This window comes from Dryobates pubescens, assembly GCF_014839835.1.
Source record: "Dryobates pubescens isolate bDryPub1 chromosome 41 unlocalized genomic scaffold, bDryPub1.pri SUPER_41_unloc_1, whole genome shotgun sequence".
NCBI lineage: Eukaryota > Metazoa > Chordata > Aves > Piciformes > Picidae > Dryobates > Dryobates pubescens.
In genome coordinates, this window is record NW_026530685.1 from 334438 (window position 1) to 362199 (window position 27762).

General features: G+C 54.6%; 1 protein-coding gene across 1 annotated transcript in view; it reads left to right on the forward strand.

The window, feature by feature from the left end:
• The window catches only part of ASH1L (ASH1 like histone lysine methyltransferase), a 50999-nt gene extending 23751 nt beyond the window's left edge, over positions 1-27248 (forward strand). Inside the window, 23 exon segments of the mRNA XM_054179102.1 lie at positions 1708-1887; positions 4629-4723; positions 6891-6964; positions 8955-9000; positions 9911-10019; positions 10412-10618; positions 11756-11902; positions 12660-12768; positions 14114-14275; positions 14470-14564; positions 15226-15380; positions 16102-16254; positions 17057-17111; positions 17212-17344; positions 18154-18402; positions 19553-19639; positions 20494-20584; positions 21651-21789; positions 22418-22590; positions 23060-23226; positions 24349-24389; positions 25752-26053; positions 26826-27248. Of these exon segments, the coding sequence (XP_054035077.1) occupies positions 1708-1887; positions 4629-4723; positions 6891-6964; positions 8955-9000; positions 9911-10019; positions 10412-10618; positions 11756-11902; positions 12660-12768; positions 14114-14275; positions 14470-14564; positions 15226-15380; positions 16102-16254; positions 17057-17111; positions 17212-17344; positions 18154-18402; positions 19553-19639; positions 20494-20584; positions 21651-21789; positions 22418-22590; positions 23060-23226; positions 24349-24389; positions 25752-26053; positions 26826-26917 (3061 nt within the window). The 3' untranslated portion in view covers positions 26918-27248.
• The last annotated feature ends 514 nt before the right edge of the window (positions 27249-27762 follow it).

The window sequence follows — 27762 nt, forward strand, 5'->3', positions numbered from 1 at the left end:
GTGGAATAGACCTTGACCTGGGGAAATGAAGTCTCTCTGCCCAGCTGGCTCAGGTTTCTTTGTCCACCTGGGGGCTAGGTTCTTTCCAGCCACTCCGGGGTGGGTGTAACCTGACACAGTTTTGTACTCTCAGTGCAGGCTTTGTTGATTTTGACATTTCAGTCCATGGAAAAAAAACCCTGCTGTGATCTTCTGTTTGTTCACTTCAGAGGGGAGCCAGTGTGTCAGTTTGAGGTGTCCTTAGGGGCTTCCTAAGTTACTCAGCTGTTATGGGTTGGAAGGGATCCCCCCCAATAACTTTGTTTAGAATCTGCCACCCCTCTCCTCCTGGCTGGCACCTCTGGAAACTTCTGTTTACAACTAAAATTTTAGTTCCAAACTGTAACAGCAAAGCCCCCAAAGGGGATGGAGTCTCCTGGAACTGATGGGTTTGTGCTTGTGTCCCAAGTGAAGCAAGGTCTGTGGTTGCCTTGCTGAAGAGAACACTTGCAAGGAGTTGGTAACAGGTTTCAGAGCAAAGATTGTTCCTTCCTTGTGTGCAGAAGAGGGAACTGTAGGAGTTCCATGTGCCCTGGGGATCTTAGAGTGTTACTGGTTTGCATCACAAGTGCCTGCAAGCAACACATCAGGTGAGATCAGTTGATAGGTATCAAATGGAGAGTAAACCCAAAGCAGCAAGGAGGAGCTGAGGTGTGCAGAGCAAACCCAAACCAGCAAGGAGGAGCTGAGGTGTGCAGAGTAAAACCAAACCAGCAAGGAGGAGCTGAGGTGTGCAGAGTAAAACCAAAGCAGCAAGGAGGAGCTGAGGTGTGCAGAGTAAAACCAAAGCAGCAAGGAGGAGCTGAGGTGTGCAGAGCAAACCCAAAGCAGCAAGGAGGAGCTGAGGTGTGCAGAGCAAACCCAAAGCAGCAAGGAGGAGCTGAGGTGTGCAGAGTAAAACCAAACCAGCAAGGAGGAGCTGAGGTGTGCAGAGTAAAACCAAACCAGCAAGGAGGAGCTGAGGTGTGCAGAGCAAACCCAAACCAGCAAGGAGGAGCTGAGGTGTGCAGAGCAAACCCAAAGCAGCAAGGAGGAGCTGAGGTGTGCAGAGTAAAACCAAACCAGCAAGGAGGAGCTGAGGTCTTCATCTGTGCAGTCAGTGGTTAGCAAAGGACCAACTATCTCTGGTCTAAATCTTCACATACTCATCCCCACAGTCATCAATACAAACAGCTCAAACTCTTCCAGAAGTCTTCCTCCAGGTGTTTCCAGAGTGGTTCTGAGAGATAAGCAGCCAAAGAGTGTTTGAGAGCTGAGCCCTGTGCTGCAGCCGCGGAGGCTGCCGGCGCGGTGCTGTGAGCACACCTCCAGAGGCTGCACTCTGAGGCTTTCCTGGAGGCTTGAGACAAGCTTGACCACAAACTATTTTTAGACTACAAAAGCAGATAGCAGAAGCCACCTTCTAAATTACTCAGCTGAGGCTCCAAGAGATAAACATTAGCAGTGCAAACAGCATTCTTCCTGTGGTCATTAATAGCAGGGGCACTTAATAAGGATCAGACGCTCCTGGTGCCGCTGCCGGAGCACCGTCCCCGAGCTGCATTCCTTCCAGGAGCTGATAGGCAGGGGCATGAGCTGCCTTGCTTGTCCTTCTTTTCCCTGATGACCAGATTGTAGAGGGCTATGGTCAGAAGTGTGGTGAGAGCATCTTCCCATCTTTCCTTGCAGCTTTCCTGAGGCAGTAGCTGAACCTCCCAGCCCCAACGACACCCTCGGGAAGCCGCAGGAGCCGGAAGCCTCCCAGCAGCCTCTGCCTGCTCTGGCCCAGCGCGAGAAGAAAGCCCCTCGGCCCCCGAAGAAGAAGTACCAGAAGGCAGGGCTCTACTCTGATGTGTACAAAACAACAGAGTAAGTAACACCAAAGCTGCTCTCTCGCATCCCAGTGGAGACTCCTACCAGCTGGAGCCCAGAAAAGGGCTGCTGCTAGTGAGTAGCCGAAATAAAACCATCGACTTGTAGTGCTAGGACTAGGGGGAATGGACTGAGCTGGAGGTGGGGAGATTCAGGCTGGATGTGAGGAAGAAGCTCTTCACTGTGAGGGTGGTGAAGCCCTGGAATGGGTTGTCCAGGGAGGTGGTTGGGGCCCCATCCCTGGAGGTGTTTAAGCCCAGGCTGGATGAGGCTCTGGCCAGCCTGATCTAGTGTGGGGTGTCCCTGCTCATGGCAGGGGGGTTGGAATTAGATGATCCTTGTGGTCTCTTCCCTGACTGATTCTATGATTCTATGACTTAGCTCAAGCCTGTGAAAAAGGGCATGCAGGAGAATTAACCAGAGTCAGTCTGAGCCAGTAAAATGTAACCCCAGTCAGAGAGCAGCCTCCAGCAGTCTGGAAGTGATTCTGGTTGTCAGCATCAGCAAGGAGGTAAGAGAGCTACCCTCAAGCATCCTAGGGATCAGGGCAGTGGAGGTGTGAGAGAGCTGGAGGTGTTCAGCTGCTGGGTGCAGTGTCTGCTGCAGAGGGGCTGTTGGGTTGCTGTTTCAATTGACTGAGTGGTGCTGCTGCTCATCTCTTGTGTGAGAGTTTCAGATGTGCAGCTTGGTCAGGTCACAGTTAGGTGAAGGTTTTCTCACAGCATTGTCAGGGTTGGAAGGGACCCCAAGGATCATCCAGTTCCAACCCCCTGCCATGGGCAGGGACAATGTACACTGGATCAGGCTGCCCAGAGCCACATTCAGCCTGGCCTTCAGAACATCCAGGGATGGAGCTTCCACCACCTCCCTCATCCAAGGGAGGGCTACAAGGGACTGGAGCCCTGTGAGGAAAGGCTGAGAGCCCTGGGGGTGGTTAGTCTGCAGAGGAGAAGGCTGAGAGGAGATCTAAGAAATGTCTATCAATAGCTGAGGGCTGGGGGTCAGGAAGGAAGGGACAGGGACAGCCTCTGCTCACTGTGCCCTGGGACAGGCCAAGGGGCAATGGATGGAAACTCCAGCACAGGAGGTTCCACCTCAACAGGAGGAGGAACTTCACTGTGAGGGTCCCAGAGCCCTGGAGCAGGCTGCCCAGAGAGGTTGTGGAGTCTCCTTCCCTGGAGACTTTCAAGACCCTTCTGTGTGTCTGTGTGACCTGCACTGGATTCTGTGCTCCTGCTCTGGCAGGGGGTTGGACTCGAGGGTCTCCAGAGGTCCCTTCCCACCCCCCAGCAGCTGTGCTCTGATCGTGGCTGGGAACAGGAAGGCAGCTCCGATCTTGTGGCACCCTCTAGTGATGGCACAGCCCAGCGGCAGCCGCTGGCTGCAGCCAAACAGCCTCTGCAGTCCTCACTCACTGCTTTTCTGCCTTTCTCCAGTGTTCAGCTGCAGACACTTTGCCTTTGAGGCCACTTTCCTGCTCTGATGCACCTTAAACACTTCCTAAATGTTACCAGGACCTACTGAAAGTTTTCCTGAGGTTTATTGCTGCAGTTTGCAGCCTCTCTCTGCATGCCTCACATCCAGCTGCTGGAGGACAGCCCCAGGAGTGTTTGTCCTGTCACTGCCAGGTGTCATGTGCTGTGCACAGTCTCTGCACATCCCACAGCTCTCTGCACTGTTCTCTCAGTTGGACAATTTGCCTCACCAGGATCTCACTCCCACTCACCTGGGTCTACAAACTCCATTAAAGCACAGTGAAGGAAGCTCAGTCTTTGATTCCTTGCAGATAAACTAAGGCTAAAAGAAATGGTTTCTGGCATCAGCCTCAGCTCTGCCCCAGCAGACAGCACAGCTGCTCTGGCTGTAACCTCCACATGAGTTTTCCAGAGCCATCAGCTCCCCCTGGGGCCACAGAATCCCACAACTGTTGAGGCTGTGTCTTGGCTTTGGCCAATTGAATCTGTGGTGAGGAGAGCTTCGAGACCACACACTCCACCTGGAGCTCACAGTCCCTCCACTGCCACTAACCCACAGCCCTCAGTGTCTTAAACCCCTCCAGGGATGGGGACTCCACCACCACCCTGGGCAGCCTGTGCCAGGGCCTGGGAACCCTTTCTGGGAAGACATTTTCCTCATGTCCAACCTGAACCTCCCTTGGCACAACTGAGGCCATTTCCCCCTGTCCTGTCACTTGCTGCATGTGAGAGGAGCCCAGCCCCCAGCTGGCTACAACCTCCTCTCAGGGAGCTGTAGAGAGCCATGAGGCCTCCCCTCAGCCTCCTCTTCTGAAGGCTGAGCAACCCCAGGTCCCTCAGCCCTGCCTCACAAGTCTCATGTTCTAGACCCTTCCCCAGCTTGGTTGCCTTCCTCTGGCCACCCTCCAGACACAGCACCTTAGGAAAGCACTGCACAGGTGGAACCTGTCAGGGCAGGCAGCACCAGCTACCATTTGTGGCTCTTTCCTGCTTGCAGTTGTAGTTGTTGTTCCTGTATCACATCCCAGGCAGGGAAAGCTGTGCCAGGGTGTTGCCTGAGCAGTATTTGTTGGGGGGCAGGGGAAAAACCCCTCAGGACCCTGAGGTGGGGGTGAGAAGTGCCTGTGGCAGCGGCCTGGACAGCAGCTCCTTCAGCCGGTGCCAGGATCATTCTCAAGCCTTATTTAAAGCAGCAAATGAGCTTCTTGCAGCTGACTGAAGGCCCTCATGCTGCTGCTTCTCTTCCTCCCCTCTGCTCCACAGTCCCAAGAGCCGCCTCATCCAGCTGAAGAAGGAGAAGCTGGAGTACACCCCCGGGGAGCACGAGCACGGCCTCTTCCCAGCACCCATCCACGTCGGTGAGTACCGGAGCGGTGTGCCTGCAGCCCAGCTCTGCTCTCACTGCCTGCCCCTGAAGTGTGCCCTGGACTTCACCATCCAGGGAGGTTCTCCTCCCCCTCCCCTGGAATACTGCATCCAGTTCTGGGCTCCCCAGTTCAAGGGGGACAGGGATCTGCTGGAGGGAGTCCAACAGAGGGCTACAAGGATGCTGAAGGGACTGCAGCACTGCCTGGGGAGGAGAGGCTGAGAGCCCTGGGGGTGGTTAGTCTGCAGAGGAGAAGACTAACCCCTTAGAGAGGGGATTTAATAAATGGTTATAAACATCTGAGGGCTGGGGGTCAGGAAGGGAGGGACAGGGACAGCCTCTGCTCACTGTGCCCTGGGGTAGGATAAGTGGCAATGGATGGAAACTGCAGCTCAGGAGGTTCCACCTCAGCATGAGGAAGAACTTCTGCACTGTGAGAGTCACAGAGCCCTGGAGCAGGCTTCTTAGGGAGGTTGTGGAGTCTCCTTCTCTGGAGACTTTGCAGCCCCCTCTGGGTGTGTTCCTGTGTGACCTGCACTGGATTCTGTGCTCCTGCTCTGGCATCTCCAGAGGTCCCTTCCACCCCCTGACATCCTGTGAGCCTGTGAACTTGGACTTTTCACAGGGAGGTAACAGCAGGCAAAGAGTTTGACAAGTCCCTGGGACTCAGTGACCAGAGCTGAAGGTGTTCATAGAACTTCTCACAAGTGACCTTCCTCAGTGCCTTTTGCATTGGCTCATTTAGCAGCAGCAGAGTGCTCAGCTGCAGGTCCTGTTCTGTTCTCTTCACAAGGCCCTGACCCCAGGTTTGTGCTCACAGACACCAGCAAGCTCCTGCACTGAGGGTGAAGCTGCTGCCATGACTGCATCAGTGCCTGCAGAGTTGTTTTACTGCACAGCAGAGTTGTGGGGTTAGGACTCTGCCAGATGCCTGCACTGGTGCCCACTTGACAGGGGCTGCAGGGACCTTTCATACACTCCAGGCAGGGTGCCAAGGCACCTGAAAGAGCCTTTTGTTTGGCCTGCTGAGGTCATAGAAGTGAAAGCAAATTCCCAGCAGATTCAGCTCTTTCCTGGAACCTGCTGTGGATGAATAAAGCATTGAAAATAAGAAGCAATTTAGGAGTAAATTTGTAAGGAGCAGAATTTGTTGTTTTCCAGTGGGGAGGCTGTGAGAATTTGCATGAAACCACTGACTGCTGAGGCACAAAGTCGAGAGGGAGCTGACCTCTCATCCTCACACACTCTGCTCACTGTGATTCTGTCACACAGCATTCAGACAAAATGAGGAGAGAGCACCTTGATGGGGGCTGGAGCTCACCAAGCACTCAGGTCTGCAGTGACCAAAGTGTGTAAGGGGTCAGCTTGCTTCTGCTGGGAAGAGGTTAGGAGTGAGTGGGAGCTGTAGAGCAGAGAGAGGTTCTGCAGTGAAAGCAAATTGCTGAAGATCATCCTGAAGGCTTTCTGAAAGGCTTTTGCCAAATCTGAGTTCATTCCCAAGTCTCCTCTGGTAGAGGTTGGCAGGAGCAGGCTTGGATTGGGCTGGTTTGAGTACACCACTGTGGTTTCCCAGCTCATGGTTTGTGCATGCAGATGTTGTGCTCTCTGCTAATCCTTGTGTCCAGGAGCTGTCAGCTTTGAGGTCTCTGCACAGAAGTCACTGGTGGCTGCTGGAAGGCACAGAGCTGTGCTCAGCTGTGTCACCAGTGGCTGCTGGAAGGCACAGAGCTGTGCTCAGCTGTGTCATTTGCTTGCTGTTGTCCCTCCAGTAGCTCACACTCAGTGACCCCTCCCTTGCCAGCCCCTGCTGGGTCCTGGCAGTGCTCTGAAGAGCTCACCTGTGGCTGCTGGGGTTGAGTGCAGAAGGCAGCTCCCCTCTGCCACCTCCCTCAGCAGGCATCCTGTACCTAAGCCAGCAGCTTTCCTCACTGCCAATAAAGCTTTCACCTGACCACAGCAGAGCAGGATGCAGAAGAGACTCATGGAGAGCTCTGTCCTGTGCTGGCTGCTGACAAACAGAATGTTCTGGGAGGACTCTGCCTCGCAGGCGTGGAGAGGCCCTATCAGAGCCTGGCAGTGTGCCTGGGAGCTGCTCTTTTCCCACTTGTGGGGAGAGGTGAACATGAGTTGTGTGAGACTTACAAACCTTTTTGTTTCAGGGAAGTATCTCAGACAAAAGAGAATTGACTTCCAGCTGCCTTACGACATCCTCTGGCAGTGGAAACACAATCAGGTACCAGATAAAAAGCTGCTGGGTTGCCAACGTTAGGAGCAGAGGCCTTAGAAAGAGAAAGAGCAGGATCCTAACGTGGAGCCATGCTTGAGTGTCCTGGCTGGTGAGGAATGCTCTTGTTGCTGCCACTGGATCTGCCTGGGTGGTTCATGTGAATGATTTCCATGGCAGGGCGAGGGGCAATGGCTCTGAGCTGGGAAAGGGCAGATTGAGGCTGGAGATGAGGAAGCAATTCGTGACAGTGAGGCTGGGGGGAGCCTGGCACAGGTTGCCCAGGGGTGGGGGTTGTGGCTGCCTCCTCCCTGGAGGTGTTCAAGGCCAGGCTGGATGAGGCCTGGAGCAGCCTGGGCTGGTGGGAGGGGTCCCTGCCCGTGGCTGGGGGCTTGGAACTGGCTGAGCTTTAAGGTCCCTTTGAAGCCAAACCACCCTGGGACTCTGTGATTATTCCATCTCATGGGGGGGAAGGAGGAAGAGCAACCATCCTCTGGGTCATGAATTGTGCTGCAGACTTTTATTCTGGTAGGCTTCCTGCTCCCTGCAGCCAGCTGGGGTTAGACAACGCCTCAGGAGGATTCAGATGTACTGCCAGCAGCACTGAGACATTTCAGGCCTTGTTTTTCTTGGCTCACTCCCAACAAAGTGGAATATTTTTTTTTTCACTTGCAAGCTGAAATGCTCCTCCTGAGGAAAGCCAAAGGACTGTTTAGGAGTCTCATTCTTGGGGCTTTTTTTTTTCCAAAGGCCTTTAAATATGTGCAAAGCTAAAAATAGATTGGGTTGGGGTTTTTTTTTTTCCCCTTGAGACGTTTCCACCAAGTGATTCCAGACAGGATTTCAGGCTGGAGGGTAGCTCTGGCCCCAGGAAGCAGCCTCAGACAAGCAGCTTCAGCATGGGAAGGAGCAAGACAAAAGTCCCAGGTGGTTTTGGCTCCAGCTGCAATCTGTGGTGCCACCAAAACCTGATCATGAAGTCCTGACTGTTGTTGGCTTTTCAGCTGGGGATGGGGTCTGGCCTTCACCTGCTGCAGATTGCTTCCCTCTGCCCCTCTGTTCAACAGGGCATGAGTAGAAGGGATCTAATCCCTTGACACTGGCTGTGTCTGCCTGGAGTAGTGAAAGCCTTCCCTGAGTGGTTTGGTTTGTCCCATGGCTCAGGGCCTGCCTGCCACTGAGGGAGGGCTGAAATGTGTCATGGTTTGAAAGGATTCCTTCAAGCTTGCTTGAGAGGGTGGAGCAGATCTGAAGTTAGGAAGAGGACTCTGAGCTGCCCTTTTCCCTCCAGTTAGCTGCATCTGCAGAGGAAGTTTCTCTCAAGAGAGGATGAATCTGCACTGCTCTTGGCTCCTGCCTGTAGTCAGAGTTCTCACAGAGTCATCTCTTTTGGAGAAGAGCCTTAAAGCCATTGAGTTCCACCTTCAGTTTTCCCTTTTGCTTGAGTGTGGCCACATGGTGATCCCACCAAAGATGCTCTCTGCAAAGTAGTCTTAAATGATGTCCTTCTCCTTAAGTGTCTCAAGAGCAGCCTTGAGGAGAAGCACTTGGGGGTGAAGCAGGAGAAGCACTTGGGGGTGAAGCAGGAGAAGCACTTGGGGGTGTCAGTTGATGGCAGACTCCCCATGAGCCAGCAATGGTCACTGGCAGTCCAGAGCCAGCTGCAGCCAAAGCAGGGAGAGCAGGGAGGGGATTCTGCCCCTCTGCTCTGCACTGCTGAGACCCCACCTGGAGTACAGAGAAGGAGGACACTGAAATATTAGAATGGGTCCAGAGGAGGCCACAAAGGTGGCCAGGGGCTGGAGCACCTCCCCTGTGAGGACAGGCTGGGAGGGTTGGGGTTGTTCCTCCTGGAGAAGGGAAGGCTCTAGGGAGGCCTTAGAGCAGCCTTGCAGTACCTGAAGGGGCTCCAGGAGAGCTGGGGAGGGAATTCCACAGATCATTTACAATCTCTTTGAGTTATTCAGTGTATTGAAATCTTCTTCCTCTTCCTTTCCAGCTGTACAAGAAGCCAGATGTCCCACTTTACAAAAAAATCCGTTCCAGTAAGTAAAATCTTCTCCCTCTGTGTTCACTGTGCAGATGCCACCTGACAGCTCTCTTCTGTCATGCTCTTGCTCCTGAAGAAAAGGCCCTGGGGGTGCTGGGGGATGAGAAGCTCAGCATCAGCCAGCAGGGAGCACTTGCAGCCCAGAGAGCCAAGCAGAGCCTGGGCTGTAGCAAGAGAAGTGTGGCCAGCAGGGCCAGGGAGGGGATTCTGCCCCTCTGCTCCACCCTGGTGAGACCTCACCTGGAGCTCTGGGTCCAGTTCTGGAGCCTCTGTTCCAGGAGGGATCTGGAGGGGCTGGAAGGTGTCCAGAGCAGGGCCAGGAGGAGGAGCAGAGGGCTGGAGCTGCTCTGCTGTGAGGACAGACTGAGGGAGTTGGGGTTGTGCAGGCTGGAGAGGAGAAGGCTCCCAGGAGACCTTCTTGTGGCCTTCCAGGATCTGAAGAGGCTACAGGAAAGCTGGGAAGGGACTTTTGAGGGTGTCAGGGAGTGATAGGACTGGGGGGGGTGGAGCAAAACTACAAGTGGGGAGATTCAGATTGGATGTTAGGAAGAAGTTGTTCCCCATGAGGGTGGTGAGAGCCTGGCACAGGCTGCCCAGGGAGGTGGTGGAAGCCTCATCCCTGGAGGTTTTGAAGGCCAGGCTGGAGGTGGCTGTGAGCAACCTGCTGTGGTGTGAGGTGTCCCTGCCCATGGCAGGGGGTTGGGACTGGAGGATCCTTGAGGTCCCTTCCAACCCCAACAATTCTGTGATTCTATGACCCATGACACTCCCACCTCATTCTTTTGCTTCATGTCCTTGACATGAAGGTACTGCAGGGGATCAGCTCTGGTTTGTTGTGGTTTTCCTCTTGGAAAGAATCTTTTTCCCTCTTTGGTTTTTTGTTGTTGTTTGTTTCCTTTCTCCAGATGTCTATGTGGATGTCAAACCTCTTTCTGGCTATGAGGCCACCACCTGCAATTGTAAGAAGCCAGATGATGACAGTGGGAAGGGCTGTGTGGAGGACTGTCTTAACAGGTTAGGAGCAGCTTTGCTGAGCATGATCAGGCAATTGCTGCATCATTTCACATCAACTCCCTTCAGAGCAGGGCTGTGCTGGGTGCCACCTCTGCTGCTCCTGGGCTTGTCTCAGAGCAGCACTGTGAAAGAGCATGCAGGATGACCCTGCTGCATGTATGCTCCCCTCCCTCTTTCTGCAGGGGAAGGAACCCATTACAAACTCCACTTTGGCTCCTTTGGCAGCAGTGGGAGCCAGGCTTGGGGTGAATTAGGCCTTGCAAACAAGAAGCCTTTTAGTTCTGGAATAACTTAGCAGAGGAATTGCTGTGGGTTTGGTGGGGGTGGTTTTGTGTTCTCCTTACACAGCAGCTCTTAAAAACATCCTTTAACTTCTGTCTTTTTGCTCTCAGGATGATCTTTGCTGAGTGCTCCCCAAACACCTGCCCTTGTGGTGAGCAGTGCTGCAACCAGCGGATCCAGAGGCACGAGTGGGTGCAGTGCCTGGAGAGGTTCCGGGCTGAGGAGAAAGGCTGGGGCATTCGTACCAAGGAGCCCCTGAAAGCAGGACAGTTTATCATTGAGTACCTGGGAGAAGTTGTTAGTGAGCAGGAATTCAGGTAGAAACACTTCACTTGCTGCTTCTTGGCAGGGAAGGCTTTAAGAAATGACTTTAGCATCTCTCATGGCTGGGAATTCCTTAGCTGGAAACCAAGGGAAGAGTAAGGAGGGGACCAAGAATGCTCTTCACAGCCCCCAGAGCTGTAGAGCTGCAGAAACTCCTGGCTGGAAAAGGCCTTAAGGTCATCAAGTCCAACCATAAGCCAACATCTCCAGTACCTGAAGGGGGCCCACAGGAAGGATCTAGAGAGACTGCTTGCAAAAGCCTGCAGGGATAGGACCAGGGGCAATAGCTTCACAGTGGAGAAGAGCAGATTGAGATTGGATATCAGGAAGGAGTTCTTCCTCAGGAGGGTGGTGAGAGCCTGGCACAGGCTGCCCAGGGAGGTGGTGGAAGCCTCATCCCTGGAGGGGTTGAAGGCCAGGCTGGATATAGAGCAACCTGCTGTGGTGTGAGGTGTCCCTGCCCATGGCAGAGGGGTTGGAACTGGCTGATCCTTGAGGTCCCTTCCAGCCCTGGCAGCTCTGTGATCCTAACTGCAGAGCATCACAGGGCACTGGAGGTTGGAGGGACAGACTTGCTCCTCTTAGAGCTCCATCAGAAGCCAAACTCAGTCTTCTCCTGCAGACACAACTGCTTCCACCACTGCCTTGTGCCTCTGCTCCCTCATTCAAAAGAGCTGTAATCCATGGATGTAACCCCAGGAGCTGCATCCAGCCCCCAGCCAATGAGAGGAGGGAGCTGGTGGTTGGCCACATGCAGAGAGAGACACCCAAGAATGTCTGCTTGCATTTTCTCTTCCACACACAGGTTGTCAGCATGAAATGTGTACAAATACCCTGCAGAACCCAAAAGGGAGCATTCCAGAAGAGTCCCATTTCTAAATTCTCTAGCCCAAGCTCTGTCAGTGGCCTTGCCTTATAAAACTAGGTACAATCATGGTTTTCCTCCACCCCTAGGTGTCAGGGCTCTCTAACCTCTCAAAGATTTAACCAGTTACCTATTTTTGTTTCTTTTCCCCCTTCAGAACCCTCTCTCAGAGTTCTTGCAACACTTTGTTTACTGTCACTCCCTCCTTGCTTCTGCCAGCAGCAGCAGGGCAGTCACAAGTAACTTGCCTGTGTTGCTCCCTTAGGAACAGGATGATTGAGCAGTACCACAACCACAGTGACCATTACTGCCTGAACCTGGACAGTGGCATGGTGATAGACAGCTACAGGATGGGCAACGAGGCACGCTTCATCAACCACAGCTGCAACCCCAACTGTGAGATGCAGAAGTGGTAAGCAGATGATGTTCTGGGTGCTGGAAGGATGTTAGGCCAGTGAGTGATAGAACAGTAGAGCAGTGAGTGATAGATAATAGACCAGTGGCTGATAGAGCATCTCTGATGAGCAGAGGGCTGGAGCTCCTCTCCTGGGGGGCCAGGCTGAGAGAGTTGGGGTTGTTCGGTCTGGAGAAGAGAAGGCTCCCAGGAGACCTTCTGGTGGCCTTCCAGGGTCTGAAGGGGGCTACAAGAAAGCTGGGGAGGGACTTCTTAGGGTGTCAGGGAGTGATAGGACTGGGGGAAATAGATCCAAGCTAGAGGAGGGGAGATTTAGATTAGACCTTAGGAAGAAGTTGTTCCCTAGGAGGGTGGTGAGAGTCTGGCACAGGTTGCCCAGGGAGGTGGTGGAAGCCTCATCCCTGGAGGGTTTTGCAGCCAGGCTGGAGGTGGCTGTCAGCAACCTGCTGTAGTGTGAGGTGTCCCTGGCCATGGCAGGGGGGTTGCAGCTGGCTGATCTTTGAGGTCCCTTCCAGCCCTGACAGTTCTGTGATTCTGTGTAGGCAAGCAGGGGGGAGCCAGACTCCGGCACACCTCATGCCGAGCCAGCGCTGTGGCAGCAAAAGATAGCCAGGCCCAGCCTGGTGCCTCACTGAGAGTGAAGCAGCAGGAGGTCCTAGCAGGAGCTGGCTCTGGTGGCAGGAGAGCAGAGCAGCTTCTCATTCCCAGCCAGCTGCAGTGGATGTTTGGACTTCTTTTGGCTGTCTCCCTGCAGGTCTGTGAACGGCGTGTACCGCATCGGGCTGTACGCGCTGAAGGACATGCCGGCCGGCACCGAGCTCACCTACGACTACAACTTCCACTCCTTCAACGTTGAAAAGCAGGTAAGGACCAGGCAGGACACTCACAGAACTCCCTGAGGGCCAAGAGCTGTATGGAGTTCACAGAATCACACAGAATCAATTAGGCTGGAAAAGACCTCAGAGATCATCAGGCCCAACCTGTCACCCAACACCTCCTGACAGCGAAACCACATCCAAGCCTTTTTGAGCACCTCCAGGGATGGGGACTCCACCACCTCCCTGGACAGCACAATTCAGTGGCCAATTACTCTTTCTGGGAAGAGCTTTCTCCTTACCTCAAGCCTAAGCTTCCCCTGGCACAGCTTGAGACTGTGTCCTCTTGTTCTGGTGCTGGATGCCTGGGAGAAGAGACCAACCCCCACCTGGCTACAACCTCCCTTCAGGGAGTTGCAGAGAGCAAGAAGGTCTCCCCTGAGCCTTCTCTTCTCCAGGCTAAGCAACCCCAGCTCCCTCAGCCTCTGCTCACAGGGCTGTGCTCCAGACCCCTCCCCAGCCTCATTGCCCTTCTCTGGACACCTTCAAGTGTCTCAATGTCCTTCTTAAACTGAGGGGCCCAGAACTGGACACAGGACTCAAGGTGTGGCCTAACCAGTGCTGAGCACAGGGCAGGATGAGCTCCCTGCTCCTGCTGGCCACACTGCTCCTGATGCAGGCCAGGATGCCCTTGGCCTTCTTCCCTCTCTGCCTGGCTGCTCTCAGCCACTCTGACCCCAGCTGGGGTTGAAGGTCTATTTGTAAAACTTGGGCTGTTTGTCAGAGCAGGCTCTTGATCATCAGAGAATTATGGAGTGGGTTGGGTTGGAAGGGGCCTTAAAGATCAGCCAGTTCCAACCCCCTGCCATAGGCAGGGATACCTCCCACCAGCCCAGGTTGCTCCAGGCCTTGAACTCCTCTAGGGATGGGACATCCACAACCTCCCTGGGCAACCTGTTCTGGGCTCTCCCCACCCTCACTCTCAAGAATTTTCCTCATCTCCAGTCTCAGTCTCCCCTCTCCCCTTGTCCCTTGTCCTGGCACTTCAGGCCTTTGTAAAAAGTCCCTCCCCAGCTTTCCTGGAGCCCCTTTACCTACTGGAAGGCTGCTCTAAGGTCTCCCTAGAGCCTTCTCCAGGCTGAACAGCCCCAGCTCTCCCAGCCTGTCCCCATAAGGGAGGTTCTCACCTTCTGATCATGACCTCCTCTGGACCCAGTCCGGCAGCTCCATGTCCTTCTTGTTGTGGGGGGCCCCAGAGCTGGGCCCAGCGCTGCAGGTGGAATCTCACCAGGGACAATCTGAATGTCTTGGAGGTTTCTTTAATTTACCTTGTGTTATTTCTTCTGTGTGTGTTTGTTGGTTTGTTTTGGTTCCTTCCCCTCCCCCCCCATAGCAACTCTGCAAATGTGGTTTTGACAAATGCAGAGGGATAATTGGGGGCAAAAGCCAGCGAGTGAACGGACTGCCGAGCAAGAGCAATCAGCCAGTGGGCAGCCACCGGCGGCCTGGAAGGTCCAAAGAGAAAAGGAAGTCAAAGCACAAACTAAAGAAGAGAGTAAGTAGCAAAGAGCTTTTCTTGGAGGGGAAAAGGGGGGGCAGGGATAAAGGTTAATCAAGGTTGTGCCATCAGACCCCCCCCCCCCAAAAAGAAAGTGTACTTGTGTATTTCAAACTGCAGAGGAGGAGAGCAGGTGTCAGAAGCTTGCACTGCTCTGCTGAGCTCCTGTCTATCAGTGATCTGTTTTCCAGAGGGGCCACATCCCAGAGGAAGGCAGTGAAAGCGTGAATGCACCGACAAGGCTGACCCCCCAGCTCCAGATGAAGCCCATGTCAAACAGAGAGAGGTAAGGAATGATGGCAGTGAGGCTGTCCTCAGGGAAGGAGGCTTCTGAGATGATGAAATGAGTTTTTCTTTTTCCCCTAGAAGGGCATCACTAAAGCATAGAATTGTTGGGCTTGAAAGGGACCTCAAGGCCCAGCCAGTTCCAACCCCCCTGCCATGGGCAGGGGCACCTCACACTACAGCAGGTTGCTCACAGCCTCATCCAGCCTGGCCTTAAAAACCTCCAGGGATGAGGCTTCCACCACCTCCCTGGGCAGCCTGTGCCAGGCTCTCACCACCCTCACGGGGAGGAACTCCTTCCTGACATCCAGTCTGAATCTGCTCTCCTCTAGCCCCCTTCAGATCCTGGAAGGCCACACTAAGGTCTCTTTGGAGCCTTCTCTTCTCCAGACTGCACAACCCCAACTCTCTCAGCCTGGCCTCACAGCAGAGCAGCTCCAGCCCTCTGCTCCTCCTCGTGGCCCTGCTCTGGACACCTTCCAGAGTAATGCCTGAGTGAGCAGCGCTCAGCTCTGCTCTGCCCAGCCAGGGTGGACCTCCTGCGAAGAGGAGGCGGAGGTGTACCGAGGTGCACCGCTGGATGTCTGCCTGGTTTTCCATGTTAAGGAATTGGTGTTGCAGTAAGAGGGTGACTCTGGGATGCTTTTCCCACCCCCCTGCAGGAATTTCGTGCTCAAGCACCACGTGTTCCTGGTACGGAACTGGGAGAAGATCCGGCAGAAGCAGGAGGAGGTGAAGCACAGCGACAGCCTCCACGGCTCCTCGCTCTACAGCCGCTGGAACGGCATCTGCCGGGACGACGGCAACATCAAATCCGGTGAGGACCCCACAGCTCCCTCAGCTTGCTGCTGGGACAACCTCTGGGACGCTGGAGGTCCAACAAGGTCAAGCATTGAGCAGCCTTACAGGCTGGGGGCAGAGTGGCTGCAGAGAGAAGGACCTGGCAGGGAGCTTGAGTGGGTGGTGGAAGCTCCATCCCTGGAGGTTTTCAAGGTCAGGCTGGATGTGGCTCTGAGCAACCTGCTCTGGTGTGAGGTGTCCCTGCCTGTGGCAGGGGGTTTGGAACTGGATGGTTTTTGAGGTCCCTTCCAAGCCTGACAGTTCTGTGATTCTATGATTCTGTGAGTGATGGCCATGAAGGTTGGAGGAGCCCTCTGAGGTCAGGTCCAGCCTTCTCCCCAACACCTGCCTGACCATGAAACACTTTGCTAAGCAGTTTAACCATTTAGATGAGCTGGAAGTGGTGAGAGCTGACTGGGGAATAGCAAGCTGAAGCCTTTTACTGGTATCCTAGAGTCACAGAATCATTAGGGTTGGAGGAGCCCTCTGAGGTCAAGTCCAACCTTCTCCCCAGCACCTCCCTGACCACCAGACCATGCCCCAGAGTGCCACATCCGCTCCTTCTATAGCAGCGTAGAAACCAGGCACTGTAATAATTGGTGGTGAGTTACTGGGTCATAAAAAGAAAGGTGCTGTAATTGGCTCTTGGATTTTCTTGTTCAGAGCTCATTCTTTGGGATTTTTTTGCCCTCTTTCAGATGTCTTCATGACCCAGTTCTCAGCCCTGCAGACCTCCCGCTCGGTCAGGACGCGGCGCTTGGCCGCAGCCGAGGAGAACATCGAAGTGGCTCGAGCTGCCCGCCTGGCACAGATCTTCAAGGAAATATGTGACAGCATCATCTCCTATAAAGGTGAAGGTGACACTCCCAAAAATACCTCCATGGAGACTTTGCCAGCCTCTGGAACAATGAGCTCTTGGAACAGAAAATACTAGGGGAAAAGAGAAAAAAGGGAAGAAGTTTATTTCAGGATGTTAAATAACCTCCCTGCCTGCCCTGCTGCTTTTCCTCCTGCTGCCAGTAATCATTCTGCTTTATCTTCAGCTCATTCCTCTGCCAGCAGAACCTGCAGATGTTGCTCTCCTTTTCAGTTGTTCTTTCAGTTGTTGAGCAAAGGTGGTGCAATGGGCAGGGAAAGCTTCCTCCATTCTCATCCGTGCAGTCCAGCTACAGCAACCAGCCCGAGGAGCTGCAAGGGCATTTCGGCTCCCTGTGCCTCACAGGAGCCCTTTTTTAACCTCCATGGAATGTTGTTTATACTTCTCATAGAGTCACCCAGCTTGGAAGGGACCTCTAAAGGTCACTCAGTCCAACCCCCCTGCAGTCAGCAGGGATCAGGTCACCCAGAGCCCTGGGAAGCCTCACCTTGAATATCTCCAGGGATGAGGCCTCGACCACCCCTCTGGGCAACTTGTTCAGTGCTCAACCCTCCTCCTTGTAAAAAACTTTTGCCTAACATCCAATCTCAATCTCCTCTCTCATTTCAAACCATTGTCCCTAGTCCTGTCCCTGCAGGCTTTCATAAACCTTCTCCAGCCTTCTTGCAAGCCCCCTTCGGGTACTGGAAGGTGGCAATGAGGTTTGCCCAGAGCCTTCTCTTCCCCAGGCTTTTTGATTCAAGTACATGTTGCTGAACTGTGTCTTCCTGTTACAGATTCTTCCAGGCAGGCTCTTGCAGCTCCCCTCCTGAACCTACCCCCAAAGAAAAAGTAAGTTCTTGCTTCTGAGAGCAGCCTGCTTCCCCGCACCAGCTGTGCCCAGCTCAGAGGTGCCAGTGGAAGTGACCTTTGGTGGCCCTTCTCCTTTCAGAAATGCAGACTATTATGAGAAGATCTCTGACCCACTGGACCTGGCCACAATTGAGAAGCAAATCCTGACTGGCTATTACAAAACTGTGGAAGCTTTTGATGGGGATATGCTGAAGGTCTTCCGCAACGCAGAGGTGAGGCTCCCGGGACGGGCTGCGTGCACAGGGGTGGAGCTGTGCTTGGTGGAACGCTCCTGCTGGCCTGCAGTGCTGAAAGTGGTTGTGGCTGCCTCCTCCCTGGAGGTGTTCAAGGCCAGGCTGGATGAGGCCTTGGGCAACCAAGTCTAGGTGTTCACAGCTACAACACAACAGTACAAAGCCTATGAAATACACAGAAATCCATAGCTGGCTTTAGCACAGACCCACAGTAAGCCACAGCTTCCCACAAACCTCCCTCTGAACCAAACAGATGCTTTTGGATGAGTTTGTAACACTCAAGCAGTGAAAGCCTTGTTTCTAGCATGGCTCTCTCTGGAGTGCCAGCTTCAGTGACTGGCCATTGGAATGGGCTGCCCAGGGAGGTGCTGGAGTCACCATCACTGGAGGTGTTTAGGAAGAGACTGGATGGGGCACTTGGTGCCATGGTTTAGTTGATTAGATGATGCTGGGTGAAAGGTTGGACTTGATGATCTCAAAGGTCTTTTCCAACCTGGTCCCTTTTCCCTTTTCCCTTTTCCCTTTTCCCTTTTCCCTTTTCCCTTTTCCCTTTTCCCTTTTCCCTTTTCCCTTTTCCCTTTTCCCTTTTCCCTTTTCCCTTTTCCCTTTTCCCTTTTCCCCTTCCCCTTCCCTCCCCACTACCTTCTCCTGTTCTGTGGCTTGTAGGTGTTCAGAAGACACCTCGACAGGTGCCTGCAGGCAGGAGAAATGCCCCCACAGCATGGAGCCTGTGAACCACCAAACAAACAAAGACCAATTTTGGTTTGGTTTTTTTCCCTTGGGTCCAGAAATACTACGGCAGGAAGTCCCCGACGGGGCGCGACGTCTGCCGGCTGCGGAAGGCCTACTACAGCGCGCGGCACGAGGCCGCCGCCCAGATCGACGAGATCGTGGGGGAGACGGCCAGCGAGGCGGACAGCAGCGAGACCTCGGTCTGCGAGAAGGAGAGCGGCCACGAGAAGGACGAGGACGTGATCCGCTGCATCTGCGGCCTCTACAAGGACGAGGGACTCATGATCCAGTGTGAAAAGTGCATGGTGAGGGAGCGGGGAGCAGGGAGCGCGGCGCCCGGGGCTCTCTTGCTCCTCTCCAGGAGCAGCTGGAATCTTCAGCAGCGGTTTGCATGCAGCTGGCAGCGTTCGCTGCCCCTGAGCAGCATTCATTGCCCCTCGGCGGCCTGCCCTGGCCCTCACAGCCTGCCCTGGCCCTCAGCAGCCTGCCCTGGCCCTCGCAGCCTGCCCTGGCCCTCAGCGGCCTGCCCTGGCCCTCACAGCCTGCCCTGGCCCTCGCAGCCTGCCCTGGCCCTCGCAGCCTGCCCTGGCCCTCACAGCCTGCCCTGGCCCTCACAGCCTGCCCTGGCCCTCACAGCCTGCCCTGCCCCTCGGCAGCCTGCCCTGGCCCTCAGCAGCCTGCCCTGGCCCTCAGCAGCCTGCCCTGGCCCTCACAGCCTGCCCTGGCCCTCACAGCCTGCCCTGGCCCTCAGCAGCCTGCCCTGGCCCTCGGCAGCCTGCCCTGGCCCTCACAGCCTGCCCTGGCCCTCAGCAGCCTGCCCTGGCCCTCGCAGCCTGCCCTGGCCCTCGCAGCCTGCCCTGGCCCTCAGCAGCCTGCCCTGGCCCGCGCAGCCTGCCCTGGCCCGCGCAGCCTGCCCTGGCCCTCGGCAGCCTGCCCTGGCCCTCCGCAGCCTGCCCTGGCCCTCGCAGCCTGCCCTGGCCCTCACAGCCTGCCCTGGCCCTCGGCAGCCTGCCCTGGCCCTCGGCAGCCTGCCCTGGCCCTCGGCAGCCTGCCCTGGCCCTCAGCAGCCTGCCCTGGCCCTCAGCAGCCTGCCCTGGCCCTCGGCAGCCTGCCCTGCCCCTCGGCAGCCTGCCCTGCCCCTCGGCAGCCTCCCCCTACCCCTTCAGACCTTCATTTCCCCTCCAAAAGAATGGAGAGATTCTGCCCCACGGAGGAAATGCAACTTGCATGCCTGTAGAGAGGAGCTGGCACTTCTCAGCAGCTGCCAGCAGAACCAGCTCCAGCAGTTCTGGACTCTTCCACAAGCAGTTGCAGGAGGACCTTGTCTGTCACCTGCCAGAGTGTGGATTAGTTCACAGGAAGTTCATTTCTTGTGTTCTGGCTTTCCTTAATGGTGTTTTCATTTGTGACTAACTCCCATCCCAAGCATTCCTGACAGGGATCTCTCTGTTCTAGGTCTGGCAGCACTGTGACTGCATGGGGGTGAACTCTGATGTTGAGCACTACTTGTGTGAGCAGTGTGAACCTCGGTCTGTGAACAGGGTAAAAGAAAGTCTTCTCTTTAGTTCAAACTAAAGCAGCTTCCTGCTTTGATAGTTCTGAGATTGGCAAAGCCAGGTTGGGATTCTCACTTTATTGAGTAGCCTCCTTGGCTTAGGTTCAAGCACACTCTGTGCTCTTGTGACCAAGAAGGCCAATGCCATTCTGGGGTGGATTAGAAGGGCTGTGGATAGTAGGTCAAGAGAGGTTCTCCTCCCCTTCTACTCTGCCCTGGTGAGGCTGCATCTGGAGTGTTGTGTCCAGTTCTGGGCCCCTCAGTTCAGGAAGGACCTCAGGGAACTGCTTGAAAGAGTCCAGTGCAGAGCCACAAAAATGGTGAAGGGAGTGGAACATCTTCCTCAGGAGGAGAGCCTGAGGGAGCTGAGGGTCTGTAGCTTGGAGCGGAGGAGCCTGAGGGTGACCTTGCTTGTGTTTATAAAGACCTAAAGGCTGAGTGCCCAGAGGCTGGAGCCAGGCTCTGCTGGGTGATGCCCAGTGCCAGCACAAGTGACAATGGGGGAAGCTGAGGCAGAGGAAGTTCCATGGAAACAGGAGGAAAAAGTTTGTCCCTGGAGGGTGACAGAACACTGGAGCAGGCTGCCCAGGGGGGTTGTGGAGCCTCCCTCTCTAGAGATATTCACCCCCCACCTGGATGTGTTCCTGTGTGACCTGCTCTGGGTGACCCTGCTCTGGCAGGGGGGGTTGGACTGGATGAGCTTTCCAGGTCCCTTCCAGCCCCTACCCTTCTGTGATTCCTTGTCCACTTCTGGAGATTTCCAGAAGGCTCTCAGCCCCATTTTGCACTTAACCATGGTGGGCACCTCAGAAACTCCTTCCCCTTTCCCCTTCTGTTCCAGGAGGTTCCAATGATTCCTCGTCCTCACTACGCCCAGCCTGGCTGCGTCTATTACATCTGCTTGCTGCGGGACGATCTGCTGCTGCGCCAGGGTAGGTGCCAGCTGCTGGCAGTGCTGCCACTGCCATCAGATAACAGGCTTCTGACATCAGCCTCTTTGGAACACCTGAGGCTTTTGTGCCAGTAGAAAGCTTACCTGTATGGGAATGGCCTGCAGGGAGAGTTCTCACAGGCTGCCTGGTGAAGAAACATCAATTGCCTTTAGCATGGGTAGGAGCCTCCTACTGAGCCGAGAAGGAAGCTGCTGAGCCTCCCTCTGGTGGCAGCTAACATTTAGAAGCAAAGGCAAAGAAGGGCATTAGAGCCTCAGTGTTTTGGTGTGGGATGGTTGATGAAACACCAAACTCACTGCTTGCTTGCTCACCTAAACAACCTTTCTGCTTCGAAGCCCTGAGCCTTTCAGAGGCAGCTGCACAGCCACAAAATTCAGCTCCCTGATGATGATTTTTTGTTGCTTCATCCTTCAGACACATCCAAGGTTAGAAAGAGCCCTAAATAGTCACTAAGAGAACTGCTCTTGAAGGAGTCAAACCAGTTGGGATGTTTACTAGAAGGGAGTGGGAGAGTCTTCAGGAAAGTCTAGGATGAAAATAAAGTCCAAGGACAGGGAATTCTTCATCCTCCTGCAGCATTCCAGGCTTTGCATTCAGTCTTCCTTCCTCATTGCTGCTATTCATTCTCCATCCTGTCTGGAGTTCACCTGTTTGGTTCCTGGGGTTTGCTGGGCTCCTTCTTTCTAGGGCTGTATTGGTCCTTGCTTTGATGAGGTTTGGTGTCCTGGACTCATGCAGAGGCCTGCAGTGATAGGATGAGGGGAAATGACCTCAAACTGGAGAAGAGCACAATTAGATTGGATGTTAAGAACAAGTTCTGCACCGTGAGGGTGCTGGGACACTGCAACAGGCTGCCCAGGGAGGTGGTTGAGGCTCCATCCCTGCAGATACTCAAGGTGAGGCTCAACAGGGCTCTGGGCAGCCTGATCCAGTGGAGGATGTCCCTGCTGAGCGCAGAGGGGGTTGGACTGGCTGAGCTTTGGAGGTGCCTCCCAGCCCAGCCCATTCTGTGATTCACAAGGGTGCATTTTGTGCCTCCTGGCAGGTGACTGCGTTTACCTGATGCGAGACAGCCGCAGAACGCCAGACGGCCACCCCGTCCGTCAGTCCTACCGGCTGCTCTCCCACATCAACAGGGACAAGTTGGACATCTTCCGCATCGAGAAGCTCTGGAAGAATGAGAAGTAGGTCCCAGGGCTTTTGCTTTGCCTTTTGAGACACTCCTGGAATACTGCATCCACCTGTGGGCTCCCCAGTTCAGGAGGGACTGGAGAGAGTCCAAGGGAGGGCTACAAGGGACTGGAGCAGTGCCCTGTGAGGAAAGGCTGAGAGCCCTGGGGGTGGTTAGTCTGCAGAGGAGAAGGCTGAGAGGGGATCTAAGAGATGCCTATCAATAGCTGAGGGCTGGGGGTCAGGAAGGAAGGGACAGGGACAGCCTCTGCTCACTGTGCCCTGGGATAGGCCAAGGGGCAATGGATGGAAACTCCAGCACAGGAGGTTCCACCTCAACATGAGGAGAAACTTCTGCACTGTGAGGGTCACAGAGCCCTGGAGCAGGCTGCCCAGAGAGGTTGTGGAGTCTCTTTCCCTGGAGACTTCCCAGCCCCCTCTGGATGCATTCCTGTGCAACCTGCACTGGATTCTGCTCTGGCAGGGGGGTTGGACTCGAGGATCTCCAGAGGTCCCTTCCGACCCCTAACATCCTGTGATCTGTGATCCTGTGATCCTCAGAGTCTTGTCCTAGCTCAGAAATGGCAGGGCTGAGCAGGTGGAGGGCCGGGCCTTGATGCTTTCCCACTTGTCACACCTCAGAGAGGAGCGCTTCGCCTTCGGCCACCACTACTTCCGTCCGCACGAGACTCACCACTCCCCGTCCCGCAAGTTCTACCACAACGAACTCTTCCGCGTCCCCCTCTACGAGATCATCCCCCTGGAGGCCGTGGTGGGCACCTGCTGTGTTCTGGACCTCTACACCTACTGCAAAGGTAAAGAAACTTCCTGGAACGGGACCTAAAGTGCAACTCAGCCTGCTGGGAGCTCAGGGGATCAGCTGAAAGAGTTCCTGCGGTGCAGAGGGCTCAGGGCAGCAGAGCTGAGTGGAGCCTCAGCAAGTACAAAAGCCCAGAGAAGGAGACTCCACAATTCCCCTGGGCAGCCTGCTCCAGGGGTCTTTTCCAACCTGAATGTTGCTGTGAAGAGGCAGCAGCAGGCTGTGGGATTGCTGTGGGCAGGAAGAAGGAAGTGCTGGCAGTGGCTAATAGCTCTGTAAAGGTTTGGGTGCTGAGCCTGCAGTGTGCCCTCTATGGGGTCCCTGAATGGAGGCAGGACGCTCGCCCACCCCACTGCCAGTTCTGGCAGGCCCTGCTTGTCCAATGCTCTATGGGGCTTGTTCTTGGTGCCCCATGAATCTGGTGAACATTGTTCTTGTCCTCTGTGCTTGCTTTGAACCTGCAGGGAGGCCAAAAGGTGTGAAGGAGCAGGATGTGTACATCTGTGATTACCGGCTGGACAAATCAGCTCACCTCTTCTACAAGATCCACCGCAACCGGTACCCCGTCTGCACCAAGCCCTATGCCTTTGACCACTTCCCCAAGAAGCTCACCCCCAAGAGAGACTTCTCAGTAAGTGCTGCTGCTCTTCTCTTCCTTAGTTTTCACCTGGACACATCTTAGAATCACAGAATTGTCAGGGTTGGAAGGGACCTGTGCCAGTGTCTCACCACAGTCACGGTGAAGAACTTCTTCCTAACATCCAATCTGAATCTCCCCACTTCTAGTTTTGCTCCATTCCCCTACTCCTGCCATACCTCACACCCTAAAAAGTCCCCAGATTTCTGGAAGGTCACAATAAGGTCTCCTCAGAGCCTTCTCCTCTCCAGACTGAAGAGCCCCAACTCTCTCAGTCTGTCTTCATAGGAGGAAAGCCTCTGGCTCCTGTGAGTGAAGCTCAGCACAGCAAAGGAAGCTGAGGCAGCATCCAGAGGCTGTATGAAAAGTTGCCTGGAATAAAAGCTGGGAGAGAAAGATTGACAGTAGACAGAGTAAGCAGTTCAAAGACAAACAGATGTTGACCAAATGGGGATGTGTGAGTGTAGAGATTGTGGGTTCTGACTAAAATGTGGAGGCTGATTTCATTGAAGCCACTCCTGAGGGCAGGAAAGCTTCAAACTCACTTTTTGGTCACAGTTCTGCAACTGTGAGCAATGGTTTTTTAGTGTTTCCATGGAATCCCTGAAAGGTTTAGGTTGGAAGGGGCTTTAAAGGTCATCCAGATCCAGCCCCCCCCTTGCCATGGGCAAGGACACCTCCTACTAGCCCAGGCTGCTCAAGTCCTCATCCAGCCTGGGAGGGGGCAGCCACAGCTCTGGAGCATCACAGTGCAGCCTGGCTGTGCCAGCCTAGCTGTGCAGAGCTTTCTCTCCTCTGTGTCTTAAACAGCTTTAAAAAATGGTTTTCAGCAGTCCAAGGCTGCAAAATCATGAAGCAGAGGTTCCCTTGACAGCCTCCATCTTTTCATTTCACTCTCTCCTCTTTGCTCCATGAAGCAGCAACTCTTCATTATGCTCCTGTGCAGCTCTCAGAGCACAGCAGTACCACACCTGGCAAATCTTTTGCAAGTGAGCTTCCTGGGAGCTGATTTTTTGTAGTGAGTTTAGAGAATCTGGAATCTAAGACACAGCAAACAGAGCAGCACTGTGAGTTTTCAGGTGGTATTAACCAGAATCTCTGTTGTTGTTGTTACAGCCTCATTATGTGCCAGACAACTACAAGAGAAATGGAGGCAGGTGAGTCTTGAGTGTTTGTTGTGCCCACTCTTTGTTCCTACCCAGGTCCTGTGGATGCTGTGAAATTAATAAGTTTAAATGATTGAAATCCTCTAAACTTTCAAAGGGAGAAAAAGAGAGAAGGGAAGAGGGAGAGAATCCAGCAGCAGCCTTGGTAGTTCCTTACTGATGTGCATAAGGAAGAAGAAAGAAATTCCAGGCTCACAGGATGTTAGAGGATGGAAGGGACTCGAGTCCAACCTCCCTGCCAGAGCAGGAGCATAGAATCCAGCACAGGTCACACAGGAACACATCCAGAGGGGGCTGGAAGGGCTCCAGGGAAGGAGACTCCACAGCCTCTCTGGGCAGCCTGCTCCAGGGCTCTGTGACCCTCACAGTGCAGAAGTTCTTCCTCCTGTTGAGGTGGAACCTCCTGTGCTGGAGTCTCCATCCATTGCCCCTTGGCCTGTGCCAGGGCACAGTGAGCAGAGGCTGTCCCTGTCCCTTCCTTCCTGACCCCCAGCCCTCAGATATTTACAGACATTTCTTAGATCCCCTCTCAGTCTCCTCTCCAGACTAACCACCCCCAGGGCACTCAGCCTCTCCTCAGCAGGCAGTGCTGCAGTCCCTTCTGTTGGACTCCCTCCAGCAGATCCCTGTCCCTCTTGAACTGGAGACCCCAGGACTGGATGCAATATTCCAGGTGGGGCCTCACTAGGGCAGAGTAGAGAGGGAGAAGAACCTCTGGCTCTGCTAGCCACACTCTTCTTAATGCACCCCAGGATCCCATTGGCCTTCTTGGCCACCAGGGCACATTGCTGACCCATGGAGAAATTGTCCACCAGGACTCCCAGGTCCTTCTCCACAGGGCTGCTCTCCAGCAGGTCACCTGCCAAAAGCAGCTGACTGTGGGAGATGCAGAACCCAGGATAAGAGCAGTGCAGGAGAAGGCCTCCCTGGCACACTGCCCACCTCTGCTTTGTGCCAGGAGCCCAGGCCAGAGCACTCTCAGGTCTATCAGAGACTTTAAATGTAGCCATCAAGAGCCATGAGTGCTGCAGATAAGCACCAGGAAGTGCTGAGCTCTGCTGCTTTGGGAGGTAAAAGCCTTTACAGGAGGTGGGGAAGGCAGAGCAGTGATGACCTCAGAGGGCCCCCAAGGGTTCTGTGGTTGTGCAGATGAGGTTGCAGGAAGGTAGCCTCCCGTCGAGGGGAGCTGGTGGGTCAGGACAGGTGTTGTGTTCACTCAGGTGCCCCCAGAAGGTCCCCAACCTCCTGAGGAGGCCCTTGGCTTGCTGTAGTTGGCCCTGCAGGTGCATCTGAAACATGATGGTGCTGAAACCCTTCAGTGGTTTGGTTGGTTGTTTGTTTTCCCCCTGCTAGATCATCCTGGAAAACAGACCGCTCAAAACCGCAGCTGAAAGACTTAAACCAAGAGGAAGATCCTCTTCCACTTATGGAGGATGTGTTAGGCAACCAAGATCAAGCCTCCAGTGAGATGCCCAACCTAGAGGAGGCAGACAAAGAGGCAGCCTCTGGTGAGAGCTGTGAGACTGATAAGAAGGTGGAAGAAAGCACTTCGGAGCCGCGGCAGCTGTGCACTCCAGAGGAGAGGAGGCTCCTGCAGAGGGAGAGGCTCAACCAGATCCTGCTGAACCTCTTGGAGAAGATCCCAGGGAAAAACGGTGAGCTTTGGCTGCCCTGGTGGCACTGTGGCATTGCTTCCTGCAGGCTTGGGGGGACCCTTTGCTGCAGGTGGTGCCGGTAACAGAAATGCCTTTGTCTGAGGGGATTGCTCGTGAGGGTGGGGAGATGTTGGAACAGGTTGCCCAGGGAGGTTGGGGATGCTCCCCCCCTGGAGGTGTTCAAGGCCAGGTTCGATGGAGGCCTTGAGCAGCCTGGGCTGCTGGAAGGTTGAAGGTCATCCAGTTCCAAGCCCCCTGCCATGGGGGTGGATTTTCACTTCTTTAATGAGCTTTTGACTTTTAATGGACTCTGAAGAAATTCATGGAATCACAGAACTGTCAGGGCTGGAAGGGACCTCAAGGACCCTCCAGTTCCAACCCCCCTGCCACGGGCAGGGACACCTCACACCAGAGCAGGTTGCTCACAGCCACCTCCAGCCTGGCCTTGAAACCCTCCAGGGATGAGGCTTCCAGCACACCCCAGGGCAACCTGTGCCAGTCTCTCACCAGCCTCATGGGGAAGAGCTTCTTCCTAATAGCTAATCTAAACCTGCCCTCCTCTAGCTTGGATTCATTCCCTCCAGTCCCATCACTACCCCAAGAAGTCCCTCCCCAGCTTTCTTGTAGCCCCCTTCAGATCCTGCAAGGCCACCAGAAGGTCTCCTGGGAGCCTTCTCCTCTCCACACTGAACTCCTGCAGGAGCTGAAGAGGGGCCCAGGCAAGCTGTGACTTTCCTCACCTTCTGTTACCAAAAGCCTGTGTCTGTTGCAGCCATCGATGTCACTTACTTGCTGGAGGAAGGATCAGGACGGAAACTGAGGCGCCGCACTCTGACCATCCCGGAGAGCAGCTTCAGGAAGTGACAGCAGGAGGGGGGAAGAAGCTGTGTCTGGAGTCTGCTTACAGGGGTCTGCTTGAGGGGCTGAGAGCAGGAACCCAACTTCCTCTGCACCAGCCAAGGAGAAGGAAGAGGGGGCAGCAGCAAACTGACAAACGACAAACAGTTAGCACTTAGGCGTGGGGCTGGCAGGCAGGGGGGCCCCGGCCCTGCCCTGCTCCGCGGTGCTCTGTGGTGTGTGTGTTGTTGGGCCGTGCCTTGTATCGGTGTTAGGTACTGAGAGAACCTCGTGGGTGTTGTCCAGGATGGTCACACTTCAGTTGTTTTTTGTTCTTTTTGGCTTGAGATTCCCACTCAGAGGAAAAAAACAAAAAAAAAGGAAAAAAAAAGGAAAGAAAAACGTTTAAAAAAACAAACCAACCAACCAAAACCCAAAAGGGGGAGGTGAGAGAAGGCTGAGAGCTTCCCTAACCGCTGAGAACATTCCCCCTCCTTCACCCGGGACGGGAGAGAGCTGCTTCGGCACCACCGCGGCCCCAAGGCCACGCAGAGTCAAATCCCAGCTGGGGAGGAAAGGTGAAGGCCGAAAGCGGTTCCCGAGTTCCAAGGCTGCCCGAAAGTTGTGGCCTCTTGATTTGCACAAGTTCCAAGAAGAGAGAAACTTAAACCCCGGGGAGGGGGCGAGGAGAAACAGAACCACAGAAGGTTCCTGGTGGGACGGCCAGGGAGAGGCTTCCAAAGCCCCCTGGGAGCAAAAAGCAGGACACAGGAACCTGGCTGTGTGTGAGGCACTTGGTGGTGCAGGGGGAGCTGAGGGGGCAGGGCCTGATTGGAGTTATTTAAGTTGAATCTTTATTTTCTTTCTTCTTT